Genomic DNA, 22,549 nt, shown 5'->3' with positions numbered 1-22,549 from the left:
ATTGAGGTTCATAGGTTGACAGTGCATTGCTGAACGGCCCTAGTCACATGCCTTGACGCCGCACTCTTTCCACGGACTCGCGGCTCGCTTCTTTCTTTCTTGACCTTTGCCAACTCCATGAGCTTCTAACAGCCTGTCGTCTCCTGTTGTCGACCTTATCGTACCTGAGACTGGTTTGGTGCCATGTCTTCACGCGCAGTCGAATCAAAAGAGCGGGTCACTGTAGGAGAGCAAAACTACGAATCTCAAGATGGCGCAAAGTCGTTTGTGTCGGCCAAGTACTTGGGCACTGAAGGCGACAAAGCGCATATGCGCATACTCGGAAGGACTCAAGAAACTCGTCGTGTCTTCACCTTCATCACGATCCTCGGATTTGGCAGCACTTTGATTGTCACTTGGGAGGTCCTTCTTACCAACATCGGACTGATACTCGTTAACGGAGGCACGGCAGGCATGTTCTGGGGCTTTCTCTTTGTATTGGTTGGCTGGATCCTGGTATATCTTAGCCTTTCGGAAATGTCGTCCATGGCACCCACCTCAGGTGGCCAAGTAAGTTGCCATTCATGCACAGCCAGTAACTTCAAGCTGATCTGGACGTAGTACCACTGGGTCAGTGAGTTCGCCCCGCCTCGGTCTCAACGATTTTTGTCATACATTGTTGGCTGGCTGACCTTCACTGGTTGGCAATCCGCAATTACTGCTATCGGGTCGCTCGTTGCAGGCGCAATACAAGGCTTGGTTGCTCTCAAGAACCCAGACTATGGATGGGAACGTTGGCATAGTACGCTCCTCACGATTGCCGTCGTCACATTTTGCGTCTTCATCAACGTGTTCGTTGCAAGGCGACTACCTCTTGTTGAGAGTTTGCTGGCGCTCATCCACTTCGGGGGATTGTTCATCGTGATCATTGTTCTGTGGACATTGGCTCCCAAGAACAACGCACATGATGCATTCCTTCAGCTCTCAAACCAAGGTGGCTACGCTTCCGACGGGGTATCCTTCATGGTTGGCCTTCTACCGCTGACTTTATCGCTTCTTGGCTTCGATTCGCAAGTTCACATGTCCGAGGAGGTTGAACACTCCACCAAGTCAATCCCCCGGAGCATCATGTACTCAACTTACATCAATGCGTTCCTAGGCTTCATGATGGTGATCACGTTGATCTTCACCTGGGGCGATATGGCAGAAATTTCAGATTCGCCATATGGATGGCCTTTTCTGTCGGTCTTTTACAATGCTACTGGCAGTACAGCGGCGACCATCGCAATGACTATGCTGATAATTCTTCCGCTGACTGGAAGTGTCATCGCTTGTGTTGCCACAGCAAGCCGTCAGATCTGGGCATTCGCTAGAGACAATGGCGTTCCATTCTCAGCAACTGTTCGACACGTAAGCAAACAGCGACTTTACTTCCTTGTACAAGATGATCGCCAACTCTGTCTGACATTGAGCAGATCCACCCCAAATCCGCAATACCTATCAACGCCATCATCATTTCGCTCATCGTCTGCGTCCTTCTTTCGCTCATCAACATCGGCTCAACTGCTGCCTTGAATGCTATCCTGGCTCTTGACCTCACCGCCCTTCTCGCTTCATACATCATATCGATCAGCTGCGTCCTTCTCAAGCGTCTCAAAGGCGAGCGTCTACCGTACAGAGAGTGGTCCCTCGGCAAAGCGGGGCTTGCGATCAATATCGCGGCTCTTTGCTGGCTCTTCCCGGTCCTAATCTTCACGCTGTTTCCCAGCCAGGTCCCGGTCACGCCGGATGGTATGAATTGGGGATCTTTGCTGTTCGGATTTATGGTGCTTTTCGCAACGGCTTACTATGTTGTGAAAGGCGGGCGGACGTACATCTCGCCGAGGGAGAGACTGCGCAGAGATCTTGAGGACGAGATCACAATGTCTCGGGCTACAATTTGACGGGACATGGAGTCGGAGACCGAGTCACGCCAAAAGTGGGTGGAAGTACTCTTTCAGAAAGGGAAGGTTATCCACACCCTCAATCGGTCAACTCAGACTTGAACCTTCCTGTCTCCTGCCGTCTGAGAGTGGCATCTCTGCTTGAGTCATGATTGTTCCTCCCGCGGTCAAGCCATGCCTCAAACGCTTCGTAGTCATACCACAAACGCAATTTAACGTAGCAAATATTGACTGTTCTCCAAGTGCAACAATGTGCCTCGATAGCCGTAAATAAAGGTACTGGCACGTCTGAACACGATTTTCCCCTCACCGATGAAAGTCTCTTTGCGCCCCGCGCGACATGTTAATGGACCGTCGAATCGTGTCCATCGAGAATCGAAAAGTCAAGTTGTATTCTGGCCAATTGTGTCGGGGCTGTCTTCAATAATCGCTTAATTGAGACGCCTTATTCCAATCAATCGTCCATCTGACTATACGTAATAAATGATGGCCGCTTTAGCGTTTCGTTTCGCATCGCTGACACAGGCAATGTGACTACTGGCGTAAGGACACTGTCGTATAACAGTGTCCTCACGCGAAACCTTAAACAAACAGATCCGTGCACGTAATCTCTTTTTCTTTCAGAGAATATAGATACCCAGAGGGAACTGACGTTGTCACAAACCCTCATAGACCTCGGGTTTTCGGATGAGCGATGATATAGACTACAGTCAGTCGCCCACTGCGTACACATCGGTATCAGCCCGCAGCGATCGGGTCCGCGATTGCCGGATTCCCGCAGAAGATTTTCGCCAGATCAGCCGCCTCAGGTCTGATCTTGCAAAGCACAGCGCTATCACAAGAGCGATCAGAGGCACCGTGATGCCAATGTAGGCTGCGAAAAGGTTGCCTCCTGCGGCGAATTGGAAATCTGGGATGTTCAAAATTGTCTTTGCAATTCTCAGCAGAGTAATCTAGTAGCAGGAGCGAGGTTCACTTGCCGCTATAAGGCTGGCCGGGAGGAAGATCGATCCTAGGACGGCAATGAACTTCATATCTTCACTGTCACGCTGCGCGGCCCTTGCTATGCTCGATTGCACGCGTAGATCGCGCTGTTCCATGAGACTGTAGAGCTGTAGTTACCTGTCAATGATGCGAGAGAAACTATTCGAGGGACTTGCTAAACGTACCATGTGCGACGCATCGTCTACGCGGCAGACGTGATCCTCGGCGCGAGCCATGAGACTTTCGAGCTTGTTACCATTGACAGCCAACCATCGCTTGAGCTCTCCGTGCGCCTCCAAGATATGAGTGTCCGAGATCAGCCCCGATTCTTCCATGTATCCGAAGCCCGATTCGACGGCGTCAACGAAGCTTCGCCAGAATCCATAGCGTCCTTTCCTACTAGTCTGGTCTTTTCTACAGCTGTGAAGGAGCTGGAACATAAACTCCAGACTTTGCGGTTGCTCGAAACTGTCCTGTGCATGAGCTGATTCTCCATCAGACGCGGCTTCTTTCTTGTTGATTTGTTCGATGGCGGTCTCCAGCCTCTGCAAATTACGCTTGATAGATTGGCGGCGCTGCTCACTCATGCGTAGACTGGCGGCGAACATGATGCAAGGGATCAACATCGGATGGGAAGCATACGGTTGGAACTCCTGGAAATCATCGATCAACAGAGAAGAATCGATCTTTTCGTCCACACTCCAGAAGACTGACGTGACTCTGCATTTTGCGTCGTGAGAGAGAGCGATCGCCCAGTCGCCTTGCTTGCTCAAGCAGTTGGCAATTAGTTCGTATCGTACTGGCAGGCCTCCACTGTCACCAATGATGTTTGCCTGAGCTGAGCCGGCGAACCCACTCGCTAGTTGGAAATAGCTGGAAGGAAGCCTGAGAGTGTCGAATACTGATTGCACCTCTGAATGACTCGCAAAAGGCAGAGAGTCAGGTCGGCCGCTGACGTGAGGCGGCCGTGCTGACTGAAAGACACAGTTCAGGACACTTAGACAACTTTCTTGATTATTCCATGTCTCAAGGAAAGCGTTTCGCCACTCTGGAGAAAAGCGAGATTGCTCGTGAGAGCGTTCCTGGCTTGCAGGTATCTCTTCCGTTGCAATACCCTAGCGATAGTGAGCCGTGTTACGAGTGAACATGTCGATGATGCATGCAAACCTCTCGAATCTTGACGATATAAAACGTCGAATCCTGCGCAACAAATCGCCTTTTGGCTTCAGCTTCCTGGAGGTGCCGTTCTTGAAGCAATTGCATTATGTGGTCCCTCATTTTCGATGGCTTTCAACGTGAGTGTTCTAGACTTCGATTTCGCGCAAAAGTACGAGGTTATGGTTGTCGTCGGCGCGGCCTCAGCCTGAGCAGCTCGATAACACCTACACATTGTGGCGAAGCTAGGCGAGAGCCTCGTGCATGTACCAATAGGCAGTAGCTACAGAGGTGGTGACCTTTGTCCTTGGACCGACGAAAGGTTACCAGCAGTAGACGATAAATCGCTCGCTCCGAGCAAGAGTCGTCTGGCCTTAATGTGAACGATCCGAGAGCACTCCACGGTAATAGACATCATAGAAGAGGGTGGTTGGTCAGTGAAACTCCCAGAGCATCACACCTTTAGATCAGGCTGTAAAGAGGGACAGCCGCGTGCTGCTGTGCCACGGCTCCGCCTCACTGATGAACCCGTTTGGGGATTAGAAACCCGGGGACATATTTCGGCTAAAGTGACTTTTCGAACGGCACTGCATGATATGGCTAGCAGATGATAATGTAATCATTGGAAGGTTCAACTCCAGTCCAACCTATATAGCAGTGGGAGCAGTAGGACACGAGTGGGTCAGGTCGTGGCACGTTTGGGGGTCTCCGCCGCGGGAATCGGAAGGCTTCCGCTCGCGTGCGACCTCGCCAGCGCCAGCGCCCAGGGTAAACTTTTTGGGGATGGCATTGCGCTCGCGATCACATCCACCTTGTCCCTAGCACATCATGTCCGACAAGCCCACAGCGCCGCCTGCTGAGAGCGCAGCTGGCGCAGCAGCCGAAAATGCGGCGCCCAAAGCCCCTGCGGCACCCAAGGCCGTCCCCGAGCAGAATCCGGCCTTCAAAGCAATGGGTATGTTTACCGCAATCCGAAACAATGCGTCTCTGCGGGCTCGGAATTAACCTCTTGTCCAGGTTTGCCTCGCTTCCGCCTCCCCTCCCGGAACTGGATGATCTTCCTCGGCGTGACCGGCTCGTTCTTCGGCGCGGTGTACTACGATAAATGGCAGACGAAGAAGAACCGGCAAAAGTGGTGCGACCTGGTCGCGCACAAATCGGAGGAAACGCTCGATGCGCACTCTCTGCCCCGCCGGCTCACAATCTACCTCGCCGCGCCGCCTGGCGACGGCCTGCGCGCGGCCCGCGAGCATTTCCATGAGTACGTTAAGCCCGTTCTTGTTGCTGCGTCGATGGACTGGGATGTTATTGAGGGGCGAAAAGAGGGCGATGTGAGGTTCAAGACAGCGGATAGGGTTAGGAGGAGAAGGAGGGCGGGTGGAGAGGGCGAGCCTCTAGAAGAGGCGGATTTAGCCGTGGAGGTTATGAAGCAAAAGTTTGGTCAGGACGATGTGACGGGCGTCGCGGGTGATATTGTCATTGGCAGGCACACATGGAAGGAGTATGTTCGGGGTCTGCACGAGGGCTGGCTGGGCTCTGCGGATGCGCCCAAGGAGCCTGAGATGGATACCGAGGCGGGAGCCGAGAAGATGGAGGCCACGCATGTGCCCGGTCAGGCCTCAGTAGGCGATGCCGCCGCCAACGCTGCGACAAACCTCGCCAGCGCTTCCACAACACCCGCAAGCGAACTGACACCCGACGAGGCTCAGCCACAAGACGACAAGCTCGCCGAGGATGAGAGCAAGAAAGACACAGAAGAGGAGAAGAAAGAGCCCGAGAAGCCCAAGCCGCGTCATCCGCCCGCTTTCATCAAACCCGAAGACTACCCCTCCGCGACCCTCTCTGCCCTCGCACCCTCAACCATCGGCCCCTCGACCCCGGTCTTCTTCCCCCACCTCCTCGGATTCCGCAACACGCCCATCCGCATCTACCGCTTCCTCAACCGCCGCGTGCTAGCCGACGACATCGGCCGACAAGTTGCGTCCGCCGTCCTCGCATCGCACAGGCCCTACACGACCGTTTCGTCCTCCGACGACGCGAGCGCGTCTGTTCAGGGCTCTGCCTCCGAAGTCGCGACTGTCTCGCAGCACGAAGAGCGTGACTGGTGGAAGACGACGTACCGCGAGCGTGAGCCTCACGAGGAGAGCGTTTGGATCGAGCCGTGCGTTGTGGACGAGAGGCTGGCGAGCAGAATGAGCCGATTTGAGATGAGCGCGGAGGAAGAGGCGCGGGCTAGCCGGATTGGAGCTGGCAAGGAGCGCCCTATCACAAAGTTCTCGTAGGTCGAGGAGGAGTGAAGGGAGACGGGCTAGATTGTCCAGGATCATGGAGGAGGTGGTTTACTCTCCGCTTGTTGAATGACGCGGCGATGGATACTGGCGCCAGTATAGCTGCGTCGAGGTATTCACGGCTTGGGCGATGTGATCTGAATGTACAGCATAGCACATGTGTTTATGCCAGGGAAGCATGACAGGACTTGTAATCTTTGTAGGATACGCATGGGAAGAAAATGTATTACTACCGGTTCGATTATGCCCGTGTATGCCGTGTCATGCTATGGTGTCAAGTGGCAAGCCATGTTTCATCTCTCGACGCACCCATTCCCTTACTGGTATCAGTCCTCATAATTTTAGAGCGAGCATATCGCTATACGACATTCCAGATGCAAATGCAGGCAAAACCCATCCCCCTATTCCTCAGCCAAAAAAAAAAAAAAAAGAACAACCCCCCCCCCCCCTCCCCGGTCCACACCTCAATCCAAATCCATCGGCTCGCCTCCACCACCATCATCCTCCCCACCACCACCTCCCTCCCACCCCTCCTCAACATCCAAATCCATCATCTCCCACTCCCCCTCCCACCCCAACCCCCTCTCCTCCGGCCTCACAACCGTCGCAGCCCAACACCCCTCGAGCCACACATTACTCTCATCCCACGGACACCACTCCCTCAGCACCCTCCACACAGCCTCCCCCGTCCTCTCCCTCGCCTCAAACCTCTCCACCCCCGCGCGTAGCAGCGCGTCGTACTCCGAGTGCGCGTGGCGGGCGTGCGCGATGGCCAAGCAAGTCAGGCGGATGGCGTTGGCGCGCTTCGGGGCGGAGAGGTCGTAGATGCAGTTTTTCGCGAGGGCGAGGTCGAGGATGTGGTTTAGAGAGGCGGGGGGGAGGCGCGGGAAGAGGTCGAGGAGGGGGCCGCGGTTCCAGAGGCGGCGTTGGGAGGGGGTGGGAGGAGGGGGAGGGGTGGGCATTCCTGGTTGGGCGGGATGGGGTGGGGGGCTTTATTGTGAGGGGTTTGGGTGGGCCATCGTTTGGGTTTTTGCTGGGTTTGTGTCTTTCGGGGGTTTTTCCTGTTTTCTTTCTCGGTGTGTGTTGTTTTGGTTGGAGATGGTGGGTGGTCTTTTCGTGAGGTCGAGTGAAGTGATAGTTTGAGTCAGGGTTAGGGTTGGGGCTATCAGGGTCCGAGAGATATCATTCAAGTGTCGCTCGACGGCTTCGGCAGAGCCAGCAGTGTGCACGTAGGCTTAGTTTTATGTGGTCCAAGAAAAGGACTCGAGTGAATTTCCCACGTCTATCATGTTTAATCTGTGGATTCGCAGTGTAACGGAGCGTGGTGAAATTCTCCATGGCAAATTGAAAGAAATGTGTACCTAGATAGACTCGCTTCACGTCATCCCCAATCGTTTCGGTCTACGCAACAATTCAAGCACATGAAAAATTGATATCGCCGCATGCTCCAACCGAATTTCTCACGGTCGCAAAACCAAGCAACGCGACCTTCCACACACCTATCTACTGTACGAGAGTCACTCACCCTCACCTGTCTAACCCCACCCAGAGATCCTAGAGTTATTACATAGGGTCCGTCTCCCTCCCCCAAAACCCTCCCTCTCCCTCGCCCTCCAACCACGACCCGAAACCCCGACCACGCACCACCACCGCATCACCATCATCACTCGTGCGACATCCTCATATCCGCCGCACCAACCAACCCACCCCAGCCCCAAAACACCAACCCTGCACATCCCCAAACAAGCAAGCAATCGTCCCGGCCGCCCGAGATCAAACAACGGCCGGCCCACCAGCATCAGCGCCGCCGATCGCCAGGCAAGAAAGAAGAAAACATCGATCGCGGGCTCGGAGCGCCGTGCCGCAGGCTGCGAAAGCGCATGTGTTGCGTCGGGCGACGGCCGAGCCGGGCGCTGGGGTCGTGGGTCGCGCGTTGCGCTGTCATTGACGGACGGGTCGGGGAGCGGGCGTGGAGGCGGGCATTCGACCGCGGACGGGGCGGTGGGCGGTGGTGGTGGGATTTGGTGCGCGGCTTGATGGGTACGTACTAGGTAGGAGAGAATAGTGGAGGGCGGAGCGGAGTGAGATGACATGCTGGGTGGGTGGGTGGTGTGTCTACATGGGCGTGTATTAGGGCTGTTGGGAGGTGATTTTCGGCAGTTGGACGTGCGGAGGTGGATTTGTAGTTGGGAATTGATGCTGTGACATATGATTGTCGCGTTGTGAGTAGGGCAGAGAGGCGGCTTCTTCAGAGCCCTCTATCATCGTGTGCGATGGAGCGTGATCAGATCGATCGAAGGTGCTTGGTCACGTGTTCCGTAAAAGGGAGCGATGTAGGTAGTTCGCTTTGTGGTTTCAAACCGTAAAGATGGAAAGTGCCTATCGCTCTCCAGCACCTAACAGCCAAATCTTGGCCATGCCTCGACTCTGATCGATTCGAACAATCACGCGCGACCTCACTCCCTACTCGCCACAGGGACAGCATCTAGACATCCTCGCACCGCTGCATCACAAAGCCCAGCGCTGGGCAGACGTAGACAAACGGAAGATGCCAGAAAGCATGGGAGGTAGGGGAAGCAGTGGCAAGGGATAAGGAGGTGCGGACGAATTGGATAGTAAACCTTAGGTCGGGAGTGCATGTAAATTGATTAAGATTCAGGGCGCGGGGAGGCAAATTTGATGGGTTTGACAGGGTCGTGCGGGCGAGAGTCGCGACGGCGAAATCTGACAGGCCAGGGATCACGGTTCCGACCGCCCGGGCGTGATCGCGATCGTAATCGTGCAGTTTGCACCCTGCAGGCTCCAGCGCGGCCGACGCAGCAAGCAGCAAGCGGCAGAAGCAGAGATGTCGGCGCATATGCATACGCATATGCATATGCGCCGCGCTGGGACAGGAAGGGTCCAGCCTGCGCAGCCCCGAAAGCATCGTGGTGCCTATATCTCGCAGCTGGGCAGATTTGCGTTGGTGGAGGGCCCGACGACCAGGGCAACGGAGGTCGCTTAGGAGTCGCTTGGGTTTAGGGGTGGATCGGTGCGATGCGAGGAACGCGGAGATTCAAGAGGCGAAGCGCATGCGAAGCTGCGAGCGACCCGAGGCCGTGGTTTGTTGAGTGGAATCAGATCGGCCGGATGACTTGGCGGCGAGGGCTAGATCTCATCTCACCATTTACATGGTCCGATGATTTCATGCGGCAAGCCGAGGCCGAGCACTGGCAGGCTGGAGATGAAGGGTGTGACTGGCAAGAAACAGGATGATGCTCGCATGACACGGGCGGTGGGGCGGCGTGCGGTAGTTAGCGCACTGCTGGGCGACGGTTGCGCGCGGCGAGTGCCAAAAGGTGGTTGATGGTTTGGTTAGTTCGCAGGCGGGCGAGATGATGGTATCAGACAGATGCGCGACGAGAGCTAGCTGGCGAGCCCTAATCCGACCCCATGTCCTGCAGGCTGTCACGTCAGACGGTGCTCCCTGCCATGCCTGCCTCTGCAGCCAGCCCGCTCCCAGATCTGGCGACACACTGTGAACAGATGGAATCGGCGGGCAGAGATCAGGCGCGCCGATGCACGGCAAGCCGAGATGGGCGCACATGCCGGGCTCGAGGATCGAGGGAAGCTCGGGCGCGGGTCGGAGATGTTGCGAGCACATGCGAGCACCAGGCGCGTAGGCGACTGGTGAGTCGTGCGGCCGATGTGGAATTCCACCAGCGGCCGCATGGCCCGCCCAGCTGCCAACTGCCAACCTCGAGCCAACGTCGAGCCTCCAGCGCACTGCGCAAGCCTGATTACACTCGCTCCACACGTCCGAAAAGGCGCGCTAGCCGCGACGGAGGGCGTTTAGAGCGCAGGGCCGCGCTCCGAGCTCAGCCATATGCTCCTCCGAGAGACGGCTGCGGGCTGCGAGGGCGGAAGCAGGGGAGATCGTCGCAGCCGCAGCCAATGCGCCGCCCGCCTGCTCGCCTGCGCGCGCGCTCTAAAGGCGGCTACGCTACCTCCCGTCTCAGGCCCGAAAGCTTCGCACAACCAGCTGCATCCACCATCATTGCACCCACTGCTCCAAGGCCTGCGTCTGCCCCCGGCTGCACGTCAACGCACACGCAGCCCGCGTCGCGAACTCCCCATCGCCGGGCCCGATCTTGATCTCGCCATGTGCTGCTCGCGAGACGTGCCGTTGAGCGCTCGTCGCGCCCACCGCGTGCGCACACCCCTGCCGTCCTGCCCACCTGCGCGCCTGCGCGCCCTCGTCTCTGCGCCGCCAGCCGACACCCGCCAAGTCGTGCTACCGGCGTACAGCGATAGCCTTCGGGGCCTCAAAACCTCCGCAAGCAGTTCTAGCTGCAGGCCCGTCATCCACTTCGCGCGCCAGCTGATACTCCCGTCCATGACAGAGCCGGAACTCTCCAATGCAAGGGCGTCTGCCAGCTGCGGTCCGCCCGCGCAAGATCTCGTGCGGCGCCTGCGCCCCGGCGCGCCTGCGTCTTGGATGTTGCGCAGTAATCAGTACCTGCAATATGCGCCCACTTCTAAGCTGCCCGGCCCTCCTTCCCCTCACCATTCCCTGCCTGCCATTGGCACATCGTTTGCGCCGTTAGACCCTTAGCCTCCCCGCTCACTCGCCAACGGACGCCGGCCCGTTCCCACCACCACCGCCGCCGCCGCCGCCGCACGCCCTGCCTTGCATACGCCTCGCGCTGGGCACGCTCTTCTTCCTCGCCTCGTCTGCTGGGTGGTGACATCGCTGCAACAGACGTTTTCGTCCTCGCGCAGCGCGTCCCCAGCCGCCGGCGCCCTGCATCCTTCCCGGCCCAAAATAGTGGGAAGCAGGCAAAAGCCAGATCCATACCGCACACGGAACCCGCGCCGCCGACATATCTGGAGCGAGGCCCTTCCCGACACACATATAGCCTGCTGCGCTCCGCTTTGTCTTCGACGTGTCTCACATTCGTCGCCTGTGAATCCCGTCTTCCCTCCGCCTTCAGCACGTCCCAGCAGATCCTGGCACGTCCCTGGAACAACGCCACGCGCCCTTTCGGCGTTGAAGAACCCTGCCCTGCCTCAATCTCGTGCTGTGCCGTAGCCTCTCTCGCGCCAACCGCTGAACCTCTTGGACTCTTCATTCCTGCACCCGGCCCTCGCTCCAATTGGAACTGGATGCGCTGGTGAACGTTTCTCTGCGCGATACCCTCTTGATTTCTTGCGACTCGACAAAATGGCGCAAGACGACGTCAGCTACAAGGTCGTCGCGGGGACTGTCGTCGGTCTCTTCCTGGCTTTTGGCGCCGTCATACTGCGCTACATCGCGCGACGATACCAGGGCATGAAAACGTACTGGGAGGACTGGTTCATCTACATGGGCTTGATCTGCAAGCTCGGCATTGACATTGGAGGCATCTTACGTGAGTATCTGTAGAGCCTGTAATCGATGGACACCGAACTGACTTCCACCCAGTCTTACAAAATGGTCTTGGAAAACACATCAACACTCTCGACGCCGCGACACTGGTTACTTTCGCAAGGGTACGTTGCTGACCTGTCTATTATCGAAGCGACAACGATCAATGAGCTGACCATACCACCAGGTTCAATACTCCGGATCCTTCCTCTACCCAGCATGCATCACATTCGTCAAACTCTCAATCTTGATGCAATATCGCCGACTATTCTCCCACCACTCCAGAAGCTTCCACTGGCAGATCAACGTCCTCATCACCCTCGTTGTCCTGTGGGGCGCAGGCATCATCCTCACCGCCTTCTTCCTCTGCATCCCGATGGAGAAGAACTGGCACCCACAGGTAGAGGGAACTTGCATCCCCATCATTCCATTTTACTATGGCCTGCAAATCCCGAACATCGTCACCGATCTCCTGATCATCGTCGTTCCCATCCGAGAAGTCATGAAGCTTCAGCTCAACAAGCGACTCAAGACTGGCGCAATGACCATGTTCGCCCTCGGCATCATCACACTCGTCTTCGACATCATCCGTCTCGTCGCGCTCCTCGAAGTCTCCGCGGGCAACAAAGCCCTCGATTTCACCTGTAAGTCACGCATCCCGCAATCCCAACCATCTCAACATCTCTAACCAGACTCCTTCCCACAGACAACATCGTCGACGTCGCCGTCTGGACCACCATCGAGCCAACCGTCGCCATCCTCGCCGCCTGCATTCCCAGCGTCCGCACCCTCTACCGCCGCAACCGCCACTCGCAGCAGCCCACGAACATCAGCACGACGCTCGGCAACGCCTCGTCCGTCCGCGAGCTCAAATCCACCACGCAAGACTCCGACATGGAGTCCGCGGAGCCGCCCAGCCCGAACCCGCAGCACGCGTCCGAAGAGGCGCACCGCCACTGGCCGCCCGTCAGCATGCTGCTGGATTCCGAGCGGCCGTTCCAGCGCTTCGAGGAGTTCGACGGGCGGCAAAGGTCGTGAGACCTGGCACGCTGAACGAACGCTGGCTTTTTGAATCTCCCGCGTTTTGGCGCGAAACGGCATGCGGCACGTGTGTGCGAAGGAACGCTTCTTTCTTGTCTTGAAAGGGAAAGGGGCGGGCTACGACTTGAACTATATTTAACGACACTCTGTTTATTGTTCGCTTTCAAGAGCGTGTTTGATTTGCTGCAAGCATGGGCCTCGGGCCGTGCTGTGTGTTGGATATGTCCATTGTTCCATCTGCAACGACGGGGTTTGAGAGAGAGACACCCCCCAAGAGGTCGCGGGATACCCCCCTTTTTTTCTTATATTGAGCTCGAGTATCAAGAGTTTCCGTCTCACAGTGCATCATGAGATATTTCAGGTCTTTGCGCTGTGAGATCTGATGATGAGGAAAGCAGACCTGTCTCTCTCTAAAACTCATGACTGGCGCAATCTAGCCTCGCACTGCGCCGGACTAGGCGCTCACAACGTCGCATGGCTACGCGTATAAAAATGTGTGTTCACGCCAATAAATATCATGTGAGGTCTGAAAGCTCCCTCTCAGCCCTCACCCATCCACCCCGCGCGTGCTGGCTGACCTAAAAGTCGTCTCGTTTCCCCAGTGCCGTGACGCCCGCCGAGCCTCGCTTCCAGCTGAGGTCGCGCCCAGCTCTTGCACGTGCTGACCGCGTGCCACGGTTCGACGTGGGCTCGTTGGATCTTCACACAGGGTTGATGAGTGAGAAGTGAACACTGCCGACCCTGTGGAATATATTCATGCATTGCGGTAGTGAGGACTTGCATTCATGAATATTCAGTGCGGCCACTGAGACTCCACGGATTATTCACCTCCGCAAATTGCCTTCGCGCGAACCCCGCTAGGGTGTACGGCGGTCGAAAAGGTCGGCAAAACCACACCGGGTCATCACCACCTTGATGGTCGCCGTCCACAGCTTCCACTTCCTCCAGCCTGAAACGACTGGGCACGACCAGGCCACCCTCTGCCCATGCAATGAACCTTTCGGCTGATCGCATCTGCTCACTCAACACACCTGATTGCCCATAGCCAAGATACCGGCCGCGTCACATAGCCCAGCAAGCATTTCAGCAGCACCGACGGAACCACCTTCGGCCACGCTTTTCGCGACATTTTTCGGCAGGGTGATCTTCATACCACCGCCTTGTGCCACAAGCGGCCGGACACCCGACGACCCTGACCTCCGCAAGGACCATGCAATCCAATGGCTTCCCTGGCTACGGCCAGCCCATAATGGCCCCCCTCCAACCTGTCCGCCGCCAGAACTTCCACCCCTCGGACCCTTCAATACCGACATCTCAGACGCCAGAGGAGGCTGCCCACGCCGCCACGTGCGCCGTCGACCACACGCACACGCACTTCAACTACGAGGACCTCTTCTGCTGCGACCTGCCCTGTCCGGACATGTCTTTCTGCGACCCTCACTGCGACCCGGACATGTTTCCGGCTATGCACAAGCAGCCCATCTCTTGCTGTTCGCCGGATGCTTTCGAACCTTCCTATGTCGACTGCACCTTGCCGCACGACCCGTGTTCGCTGCCGTCACAAGCACACAGTCCATGTGAGGACCCGAGTTGTAGCGAACCCGCAGAGGCGGAATGCTGCGACGACCCGCATTGTGAGGACGTCAGCGCTTGCTGCGACCTTCCGTGTGTAGAGCAGCCGCCACCACCGCCGCCTTTACAGCACTTGCACCAGCATCATCACAAACATCAGCATCAACACCACCCACCCGATGGATGCACCACATGTTGCATGTCAGACGTCTGCCCTCACCCCTCACATCACCACGGCGTGCATCTGGACTCTTTCCCATCCGGCTACATGCCATGGCAAGGCCACAACCACACGCACATCCCTCACAAACCAGACTGCCCCTCAGAAACCAGCTCTCTCGAACCCCTCCTCAGCGCCGCCCTCCAACCCCACATCCCCCACCAGTCAAGCACCCCTCCAACCCCAACAACCCGCAGCACCCGCGCCAGCACCGTCTCCTCCCTCCACGAACCAACCCCCCGCGGCGGCCACCGCCGCCTCCAAGGCGCCCCCGCCCAGCAACCCGACGGCACCTACCTCTGCCACTGGCAAACCAACCCCCACAACCCCTGCGGCGCCACCTTCCCCACCGCCCAAGCCCTCCACGCCCACGTGCAAAGCACCCACTTCCTCGGCACCGGCTCCTCGCACCCCTGCCTCTGGTCCCAGTGCGACAGCGGCACCTTCAACACCAAGCCCAAACTCTCCCGCCACCTGCACTCGCACACGGAGTGGAAGCCGCACGCCTGCCCGCACCCGGGCTGCAACCTCTCCTTCGTCACGCAGCAGCAGCGCGACGTGCACCGCAAGAAGCACACGGGCGAGAAGCCCTTCGCCTGCGCCGTCTGCGGCAAAGCCTTCGCGTACCGCGACTTGCTCAAATCGCACATGCGCAGCGGCGTGCACGGCGCGGCCGACAAGAAATTCGCCTGCGCCATCTGCGGCGAAGGGTTTAGCGACAGCTCGAACCGCACGAAACACGCGAAGAGCGTGCACGACCCCGCGACCGGCGTGCCGTGCCCGGAGGGCGCGGGCTGCGGGTACGTCGACACGCGGCGCGAGAAGCTGCGCCAGCACTGCCTGGCCGCGGGCCACGGGCTGGAGGTCGTGCGGGACGTGAGGGCCTGGGAGGAGTATTTCAACCGCGAGCAGGGGGCTAGGAGGGTCGGGAGGGGGAAGAGGAAGAGGGGGGTTGGGGATGTGGGGGGTGGCGTGGAGGGGGTGGTGGTTTGAGTGTTGGGTTAGTTAGCGATGGCGTTGGCCTTTTCTTTTCTTTTTCTTTTGTTTTCTTCTTTTCTTTGATTTTGACGTCCGAATGATACCTGATGTGTATGAGCCTGGGGCGTGATGAGAGGCTAGTCGAGCGATAAAAGCGAAGCGAAACGAAACGAGCGGGAGCGGGGTGGGTTTCTAGGTAATGGTGATGATGATATGATGAGATTTTCATACAAGCATCAAGGCGGCGCCGCCGGCTGTATGTGGGCCTTGTGTCTATGTCTATGTCCATGTATCCGCTCCCGTTGTTCGGAGCCAAAGTATTTATGATTATACCACAGCCATCTTGTTTGTTTGCAGCTCCTGCATGGAGCTTGATGTTTTGCACATGAGACTACTCTCCATGATCTTGTTGGCCATCGCGAGCGACTCCTTTGCTCTTTTGTCGATGACTTCGTGTGGTGCGATGGAGAGAGCCGACTGGATAGCCGGTTTTGCTTGATCCTTTTTCCTGCAGATTGCTCTGGCCGATGTATCTCAGGTTTCTGTTGTGGTGCTACCTGTTCTTCTGATGCCGGGATCGGTGGCGGTGCCGCCGAGAGGGCCTTCTCAGGACCAGGATCAAATCGAGTCTGTTGTGCGCTTTGGCTTGTGTGCCGATGATCGTTTTCGCGATGCCCTTCTATTTGGGAAGACTCTTGTTTCCTTAAATCACTCCACTTCAGAAAACCCCTCAACCAGAAGACGAAGACTGCGGTTCTGTGCTCCCCGCCTCGTCCTCTCCAGCCTGCTCCTCCTTCTCCCCATCCCCACCCACCTCATCCTCACCAACACTCTCCTCCACCGGCCCCGCCACCTCCATCATCTTCCTCCTCCACTCCGCCAACAACCCCTCCTCCGGCTTCGCATGCAACCAAACCTCATTCCCGCTCCCATCAAAACTCCTCCCCTGCCTCTCCGCCTTCTTCCTCTTCAGCTCCCGAAACAACTTCGGGCTAATACGAAACGCCCACTCATGCCTGATCTTCAGCCGCGCCGCAACCCACTTGTTCTTCGGCCTAAGCATCTGCGACGACGGGATCCGGTCCAGCGGCGCCGCCTCGCTCTCGAGGATGTTCTCGCTGTCGAACGCGCGGAACCCGCCCGTCATGTCCGCCGGCATGACCTGCCGTAAAAACTCGAGGGACGCATTGACGTTGATGTCGAGCGCGCGGCGCGGGGAAGCGACGGCTTTGAGAAATAAAGAGCAGAGATGGGGGTACAGCAAGGGGAAATCGGACTGCGAGATGTGCACTGTGCCGCGGACGGTCATGAGCCAGGCGGGAGCGGGAGAGGGGTCCGTCTGCGCTTCGTCGACGAGGGAGTCGACGGTCTCGAAGTTGCTGGGCCAGTAGGTGAAGGCCTCGCTGTTGATGGCTAGGATGGGGGCTTGGATGCGGTGGTCCGGGTTCTCTTCCGCTGGGGGGCGCGTGCCGCCGCCCCAGAGGTCGTAGATGAGTCCCTGAGTGTACTGCTGGAAGCGGCCGCCGTTGCGCAGCATTTCGACGACGGTGGCGGCGCCGAAACTGTGCCCGCAGGCGGTCACGTGGTCGAGGTCGATGCGGCCGCGCCAGGCCTTCCAGTCGACGCCGCGCAGGCCGTGCGAGCTGGCTCCGACGAAGCCCTTGCAGCGGAGGTTTTGCGCGGCGATCTGCTCGCCGTCGCCGGCGGCGATGATAGAGAGAAGGCGGTACGCCTCGTCGATCTCGGCAAGGCGGAGCTCAATTTGCGCTTCGCGGAGTTCTTTGTCGACGCCTTTGGGGTTGTTGGGGCCAGTGTCGTAGGGGTTGTCGATTGGAAACATGTAGTCCATGACGTCGTAGCCGCGCTTCTTCTCCTTGTGCCAGTGGTCCAAGCCACCGTTCTTCTCGCGCTCCTCACGACTGCCATACCCTTCTTTCGCGTGGTTGACGTACGTCCGCGGGCTCGACCCGTCTCTGTGCTCTACCGCGCACACCACAAACCCGTAGCTAGCGAACTCCCCCGCGAGACTGGAGTACATTGTTCGACTCCCTCCAAGACCATGCGAGAACATCATCAGAGGGAAGCGAGGTAGCTCGGCGGACCCAGGCGGCTTCGTGCCCTCAGTTGTCTTGACGCGCTCGCCTCCACTCTTCAGATTCGCCTCAGGTGCCCAGTGGCTTGCGATGCCCGCATTTCGATACGCAGGGAGCTTCGTAAAAAGCGCCGGTAAAAAGATCGGAAGCACAATACCCGTCGGCAGACCCGCGAAAGCGCCGTACCCCTGCGCCATACCGTACCGCGGCCGTCCAAGCCACAGCTGCCGCGAGAGCTTGTCGTTCTTGCCAGCCTCGTGGCTATCCATGCTGGCGGGGTAGTAAACGGTCATAAGGACGGTCTCGAGCTGCAGGACGTGCTTCTTCTTGCGTGTGATGCGGGACGAGATGACGCGGGGGTCGGCGGCGGGGACTTCGATTTCCATTGTCCCCACGCTGTATGGGCCTGTGTAGGTGGGTAGGGAGCGGCCGGGGAAGAACCATTTGTCGCGGATGCCGCGGGGTGGGCGTGGTTTGGGTCGTTTCGAATTGGGCGCTTTGGTGGTGTGCTCGGCGCCTAGCACGGGGTGTTTGCCAGGGAGAGGCATGATGATTGCGGTGCAGGTATTCGACGCGAAGGACAGGCAAGGGTTTCTTTGCTTTTTTCTTTTCTCCTTTCAGTTCAGTTTGGGCTCCAGGTGAGGTTCCATGAAGTGGCGGACGCTCCCAGGAGACGCGATTGATCGATCGCGCGTGCAGACCGCGTCAACAGGCGACACTCATGCTGGCGATTATTCTGTGCTCAGCTTGACCTACCATCGAGGAGTGACATTGTGTGTTGCATGCTCAATACAATAGCCAGAGTTCATCGTGGCTGTGCAATCCATGCTGACTTCACGTTCGTGCGGTTGTCGCGCTGAGCGCGCGGATGTCGGGTGTCTCTGGAAAGTCTGTCTCCCAACGGCATTGACGTCACATAGCAATGAATTTGTAGGAATGGCAGAACGGGTGAACGGTCTTTGTAAGTCCTCCTCCGCGGCCGATATTTACGATTTCTCATCACGATTGGATGAAAATGTAAGATCGACCCTGAGATTTGAAATAGATCTATCCGTCCGCGCCGTAATGGAATGAGCAGTTACGCTGGGCGGGAGTGTCATATGCAATTCCCATCTATTGACCGAAAACTCGGATGACAGTAAATTTGTGACCCTTTGGAAGAACAACCAATTTTGAGAGTTTGAAGGTGATAGCAGCACGGTGCAAAATCTTACATCTCTGGAGCAGATGGGTATCGACAGAGCTGTTGTATCGCAAAAGGAGTTCTCGTAGCCCAAGATGCGTACGAACTTCGGATACTGCAAGCGGTGGTCGGCTTAAAAACGTTGTGAAACGAGCCGTGCAACTTGAGTGGCAGAAAAGCACAAACCGAACGAGAATGGTATCCCGTAGTATAGAGAGCGAAGATATTGACAGCTAGGCGACCTGTGCCCCGGTACGCCGTTATATGCAGCTCTGAAGTCTGAAGTGAAACACACTCTCAGGTACAGTTTCACTGGAAATGGCTGCGCTTCCGAAAGCCCAAGACAAACTTCAATTGGCTCGTATCTGCAAGACGAGCACAATAATATCGACTACCGAGGTCGTTTGGGCATGCAATAATATTACACTTTCTTCAAGCCCAGGAATGAGGCAAGCACATGATAGGCTGAGACTTCACGCACACCGTCTTGGACAACGTCGCACCATTGAAGGGGCAGCTCGAGCACACAGCATGCAGTTTCACAGATCCTCGGAAGGGTGAAATGCTGTATGTTCAGTTCCTCTCCCTTTTGATCTTCCGCTATCCGACGCCAAATCCTCCGGTCTCGAACGTTGCGCACGGTTGTGAGCGGCTTCAAGGGTGCCCGAACACGAAAGCCCTTGTTCTCCACTCCTTTTGGGCATTTGCGAGATGATCCGGCTCGTCCGGGTTTGTGATCGTCTTCAGCACCGACGACGGAAGAACGGTTGCGCTATTAGTTTACGTTGCTGCGATTCAACGGGTGCAGCAACGCTTCGACATCGGTGGGCGCCGTGCCTGGATGCACGATACAACGAAATCACGAGCAGACGTCGCACAGACGCGACCGAAGCAGCACACCTTGCCTATCAGCACTTGCTGCAGTGCAAGGATTCGATTTCTGAAATACTCACAGGCTTGAATGCCGCGCGTGCCGAGCGAAAAAGTCTCACTTCGCGACAAATATCTGAAGAAATTGTACGCCGACTTGACTCGTATAAATTAAATCAACAATGCTCGAGCTCATGCACCCTTATCAGTGGAATCTATCCCAGGCACCCGCGGCACGCGGCACCTTCTTCCGCCACGAACGCCTCCGGCCAATGTTATCCCCCAGCTGGGCTTAGCGACCTGTCACCCGAGAACGCCAACTGCAGCGGCCCGCCCACTTGGCTGTAGGTCTCTTATCAGTAAACTTCGCGTCCACTCAGAACTCACGACTGCACCCTCATGGCAAAAGCACGCCGCGATGCGACATTTCACGCCCTGTCGATAGTTCGTTCCAGCTCCGGGGAAGCATCTCATTCTGGGGAGATCCTGGATTCGCGTACCTGAGTGCAGGCCACTTAATACGGCACCCCTGGTCCCTGGAGGTGATGGCTGCCAGGAACGAAGGCGAGTGGAAGAGGTAGGTTGTGATTCCAGCACTTAGCTACAGCATAGGAGGGCGCGGCGTCCGCATCCTAGTAGTGCTGGATCATAAAGCAATTATGTCTCCTGCTCCCGTCTCGCACGTCGTCGTATCTCCGGCGACACAATCTCTCCAGGCCGCGAACCCTTATCTGTGACAGTCTCGCATCTCGCAGCCCGCGCATTCATGATCCGACTAGAGGCGATAGAGGAAGCTCAATAACTCTAAGTCGCCCTGTGGCGTTCCTCCGTCTGATCCCCTGGTACCGATCAAAACCAGCCCTCTCTGCAAGGCTGTCCACCCATTGATGAAAGAGGCTTGACCACCGAACCGCGAGCGAGTCCTTCGATACGGCTAGGTGCAGATTTAACACCTTGGTTACACCAGATTGAAGCCTCCTCGCGCCACGACTTCTTCACGCTGCGACACTGCCGGCGCCACTTCTTCACAGGGACACAACCGCATACCGCCGGCTCCAGAGGGACCTTGGATGTGGATCTCGTTGTCCGCCACGCTCCTTTCAATTACATTGGTCTCGCGACCAATTCTTGAACGGCAATGGCGACGGTCGAATACAACGGCACGGCGCCTACTGGTGGCGATTCGCTCCGTGATGACTTGAACGTCTACTACCAGTCGGGCGACATCGCATGGATGCTCACGTCGACTGCTTTGGTGTTGCTCATGATTCCTGGTGTCGGGTGAGTGAAACTGTGTCGGTAAAACAATTCCATTGCTGACAGTGTTTTTCCACCAGGTTCTTCTACTCGGGCCTTGCTCGCCGCAAGTCGGCACTTTCACTCATTTGGCTTTCCATCATGTCTGTCGGCGTCGTCAGCTTCCAATGGTTCTTCTGGTAAGCCGACAGGATTGTAACAGTAGCATTCTCAGCATGCTAACATAAGAGCGTACAGGGGCTACAGTCTCGCCTTCTCGCACAGCGCTGGGTTCTTCATCGGCAATCTCGAAAACATCGGCTTCAGGAACGTCCTAGCAGCACCTAGCGTGGGAAGCTCCAAGATTCCCGATTTGCTTTTCGCGATATACCAGGGCATGTTCGCCTGCATCACCGTGGCCCTCGCCGTTGGCGCCGTCGCTGAACGCGGCCGCATGCTGCCTTGCGTGGTGTTCATGTTCATCTGGACGACAGTCGTCTACGATCCAATCGCATGCTGGACATGGAACAGCAGCGGCTGGGCCTTCAACATGGGCGGCCTCGACTTCGCTGGCGGCACCCCCGTCCACATTGCTTCCGGAACCGCTGCGCTCGCGTATTCCTACGCGCTCGGCAAACGTGCTGGCCACGGCACGCAAGCCCTCAACTTCAGACCTCACAACGTCACGCACATCGTCATCGGCACCGTCTTCCTCTGGGTAGGCTGGTTCGGCTTCAACGCCGGCTCCGCCCTCAGCGCCAACCTCCGCGCCATCATGGCCGCCGTCGTGACCAACATCGCCGCCGGCGTCGGCGGCATCACCTGGTGCCTCGTCGACTACCGTCTCGAAGGCAAGTTCTCGACCGTCGGCTTCTGCTCCGGCGTCGTCGCGGGCCTGGTCGCCATCACGCCCGCCTCCGGCTACGTGCCGGCGTGGTCGGCCGTGCCCTTCGGCATCATAGCGGGCATCGGCTGCAACTTCGCGACGCAGCTGAAGTATTGGATCTCCGCCGACGACGCGCTGGACATCTTCGCCGTGCACGGCATCGGTGGGCTGATCGGCAACGTGCTGACGGCGTTCTTCGCGGCAGACTACATCGCGCACCTCGACGGCGTCACGGAGATCGAGGGCGGCTGGCTCAACCAGAACTGGAAGCAGTTGGGCTACCAGCTGGCTGACTCGGCGGCTGGCATGGGCTGGAGCTTCGTGCTGAGCATGCTGATCCTGTACGTGCTGAACATCATCGGTGGCTTCTGGCCGGCCATGAGGCTGCGTGCCAGCGCGCAGGAGCAGGAGCTGGGGATTGATGATGTGGAGCTGGGCGAGTTCGCTTACGACTATGTGGAGGTTATTCGTGAGGTCAAGCCGCAGACGGTCGGGGAGGAGTACGACGATGATGTTGTGGAGGTGCAGAGCCAGCGGAGCCACAGCCAGGCGACGATGATCCCGGCGGAGAAGGGAGGTAGCTATCCCATGCGCGCTCTCAGTCGCGAGTCTGGTGGCGATGGAAGGGCGAGGTATGAGGGCGGAGTGGGCATTGCGTCGTGACAATCCAAGAAGGAAGGGCACGTGAGGTTACCTTCGGCTGTTAAGGAGGAGCAGGGGAGGCCTTAGGTTACC

The 22,549-nt window shown here is 57.4% G+C and overlaps 8 protein-coding genes across 8 annotated transcripts; 5 read left to right on the top strand and 3 right to left on the bottom strand.

Annotated features, from left to right (window-relative positions):
• Nucleotides 1-179: 179 nt before the first annotated feature.
• On the top strand, nucleotides 180-1,922 carry WHR41_04178 (uncharacterized protein; the record flags this gene model as incomplete). Its single annotated transcript, XM_069372784.1, has 3 exons — nucleotides 180-549; nucleotides 601-1,389; nucleotides 1,455-1,922. Exons 1-3 carry the CDS (start codon nucleotides 184-186, stop codon nucleotides 1,920-1,922), a joined length of 1,623 nt encoding a protein of 540 aa, XP_069230031.1. The 5' UTR covers nucleotides 180-183.
• Nucleotides 1,923-2,632: 710 nt separating this feature from the next.
• Nucleotides 2,633-4,578, bottom strand: WHR41_04177 (uncharacterized protein; the record flags this gene model as incomplete). The annotated part of the gene is made up of 4 exons (XM_069372783.1): nucleotides 4,074-4,578; nucleotides 3,092-4,021; nucleotides 2,903-3,034; nucleotides 2,633-2,851 (listed from the first exon to the last, which is right to left on the bottom strand). The coding sequence occupies exons 1-4, from the start codon at nucleotides 4,182-4,184 to the stop codon at nucleotides 2,633-2,635; spliced, it is 1,392 nt and encodes a 463-aa protein (XP_069230024.1). The 5' UTR covers nucleotides 4,185-4,578.
• A 292-nt stretch (nucleotides 4,579-4,870) lies between these two features.
• On the top strand, nucleotides 4,871-6,593 carry WHR41_04176 (uncharacterized protein). Its single transcript, XM_069372782.1, has 2 exons — nucleotides 4,871-5,016; nucleotides 5,079-6,593. The coding sequence occupies exons 1-2, from the start codon at nucleotides 4,890-4,892 to the stop codon at nucleotides 6,341-6,343; spliced, it is 1,392 nt and encodes a 463-aa protein (XP_069230023.1). The 5' UTR covers nucleotides 4,871-4,889; the 3' UTR covers nucleotides 6,344-6,593.
• Nucleotides 6,594-6,813: 220 nt separating this feature from the next.
• Nucleotides 6,814-7,311, bottom strand: WHR41_04175 (uncharacterized protein; the record flags this gene model as incomplete). Its single annotated transcript, XM_069372781.1, has 1 exon — nucleotides 6,814-7,311. One exon carries the CDS (start codon nucleotides 7,309-7,311, stop codon nucleotides 6,814-6,816), a length of 498 nt encoding a protein of 165 aa, XP_069230026.1.
• A 3,671-nt stretch (nucleotides 7,312-10,982) lies between these two features.
• Nucleotides 10,983-13,121, top strand: WHR41_04174 (uncharacterized protein). Its single transcript, XM_069372780.1, has 4 exons — nucleotides 10,983-11,739; nucleotides 11,793-11,860; nucleotides 11,923-12,379; nucleotides 12,442-13,121. The coding sequence occupies exons 1-4, from the start codon at nucleotides 11,553-11,555 to the stop codon at nucleotides 12,771-12,773; spliced, it is 1,044 nt and encodes a 347-aa protein (XP_069230025.1). The 5' UTR covers nucleotides 10,983-11,552; the 3' UTR covers nucleotides 12,774-13,121.
• Nucleotides 13,122-13,986: 865 nt separating this feature from the next.
• WHR41_04173 (uncharacterized protein) lies at nucleotides 13,987-15,561 on the top strand (the record flags this gene model as incomplete). The annotated part of the gene is made up of 2 exons (XM_069372779.1): nucleotides 13,987-14,323; nucleotides 14,555-15,561. The coding sequence occupies 2 exons, from the start codon at nucleotides 13,987-13,989 to the stop codon at nucleotides 15,559-15,561; spliced, it is 1,344 nt and encodes a 447-aa protein (XP_069230028.1).
• A 715-nt stretch (nucleotides 15,562-16,276) lies between these two features.
• On the bottom strand, nucleotides 16,277-18,187 carry WHR41_04172 (uncharacterized protein; the record flags this gene model as incomplete). The annotated part of the gene is made up of 1 exon (XM_069372778.1): nucleotides 16,277-18,187. One exon carries the CDS (start codon nucleotides 18,185-18,187, stop codon nucleotides 16,277-16,279), a length of 1,911 nt encoding a protein of 636 aa, XP_069230027.1.
• Nucleotides 18,188-20,815: 2,628 nt separating this feature from the next.
• Nucleotides 20,816-22,477, top strand: WHR41_04171 (uncharacterized protein; the record flags this gene model as incomplete). Its single annotated transcript, XM_069372777.1, has 3 exons — nucleotides 20,816-20,973; nucleotides 21,030-21,128; nucleotides 21,187-22,477. Exons 1-3 carry the CDS (start codon nucleotides 20,831-20,833, stop codon nucleotides 22,475-22,477), a joined length of 1,533 nt encoding a protein of 510 aa, XP_069230030.1. The 5' UTR covers nucleotides 20,816-20,830.
• Between the last annotated feature and the right edge of the window lie 72 nt (nucleotides 22,478-22,549).

This window comes from Cladosporium halotolerans (genome assembly GCF_011745625.1).
Source record: "Cladosporium halotolerans strain TM138-S3 chromosome Unknown Sca12, whole genome shotgun sequence".
Classification (NCBI taxonomy): Eukaryota; Fungi; Ascomycota; class Dothideomycetes; order Cladosporiales; family Cladosporiaceae; genus Cladosporium; species Cladosporium halotolerans.
Note: the sequence above shows the minus strand (reverse complement) of the source record. Positions and strands in the feature narration are given on the sequence as shown.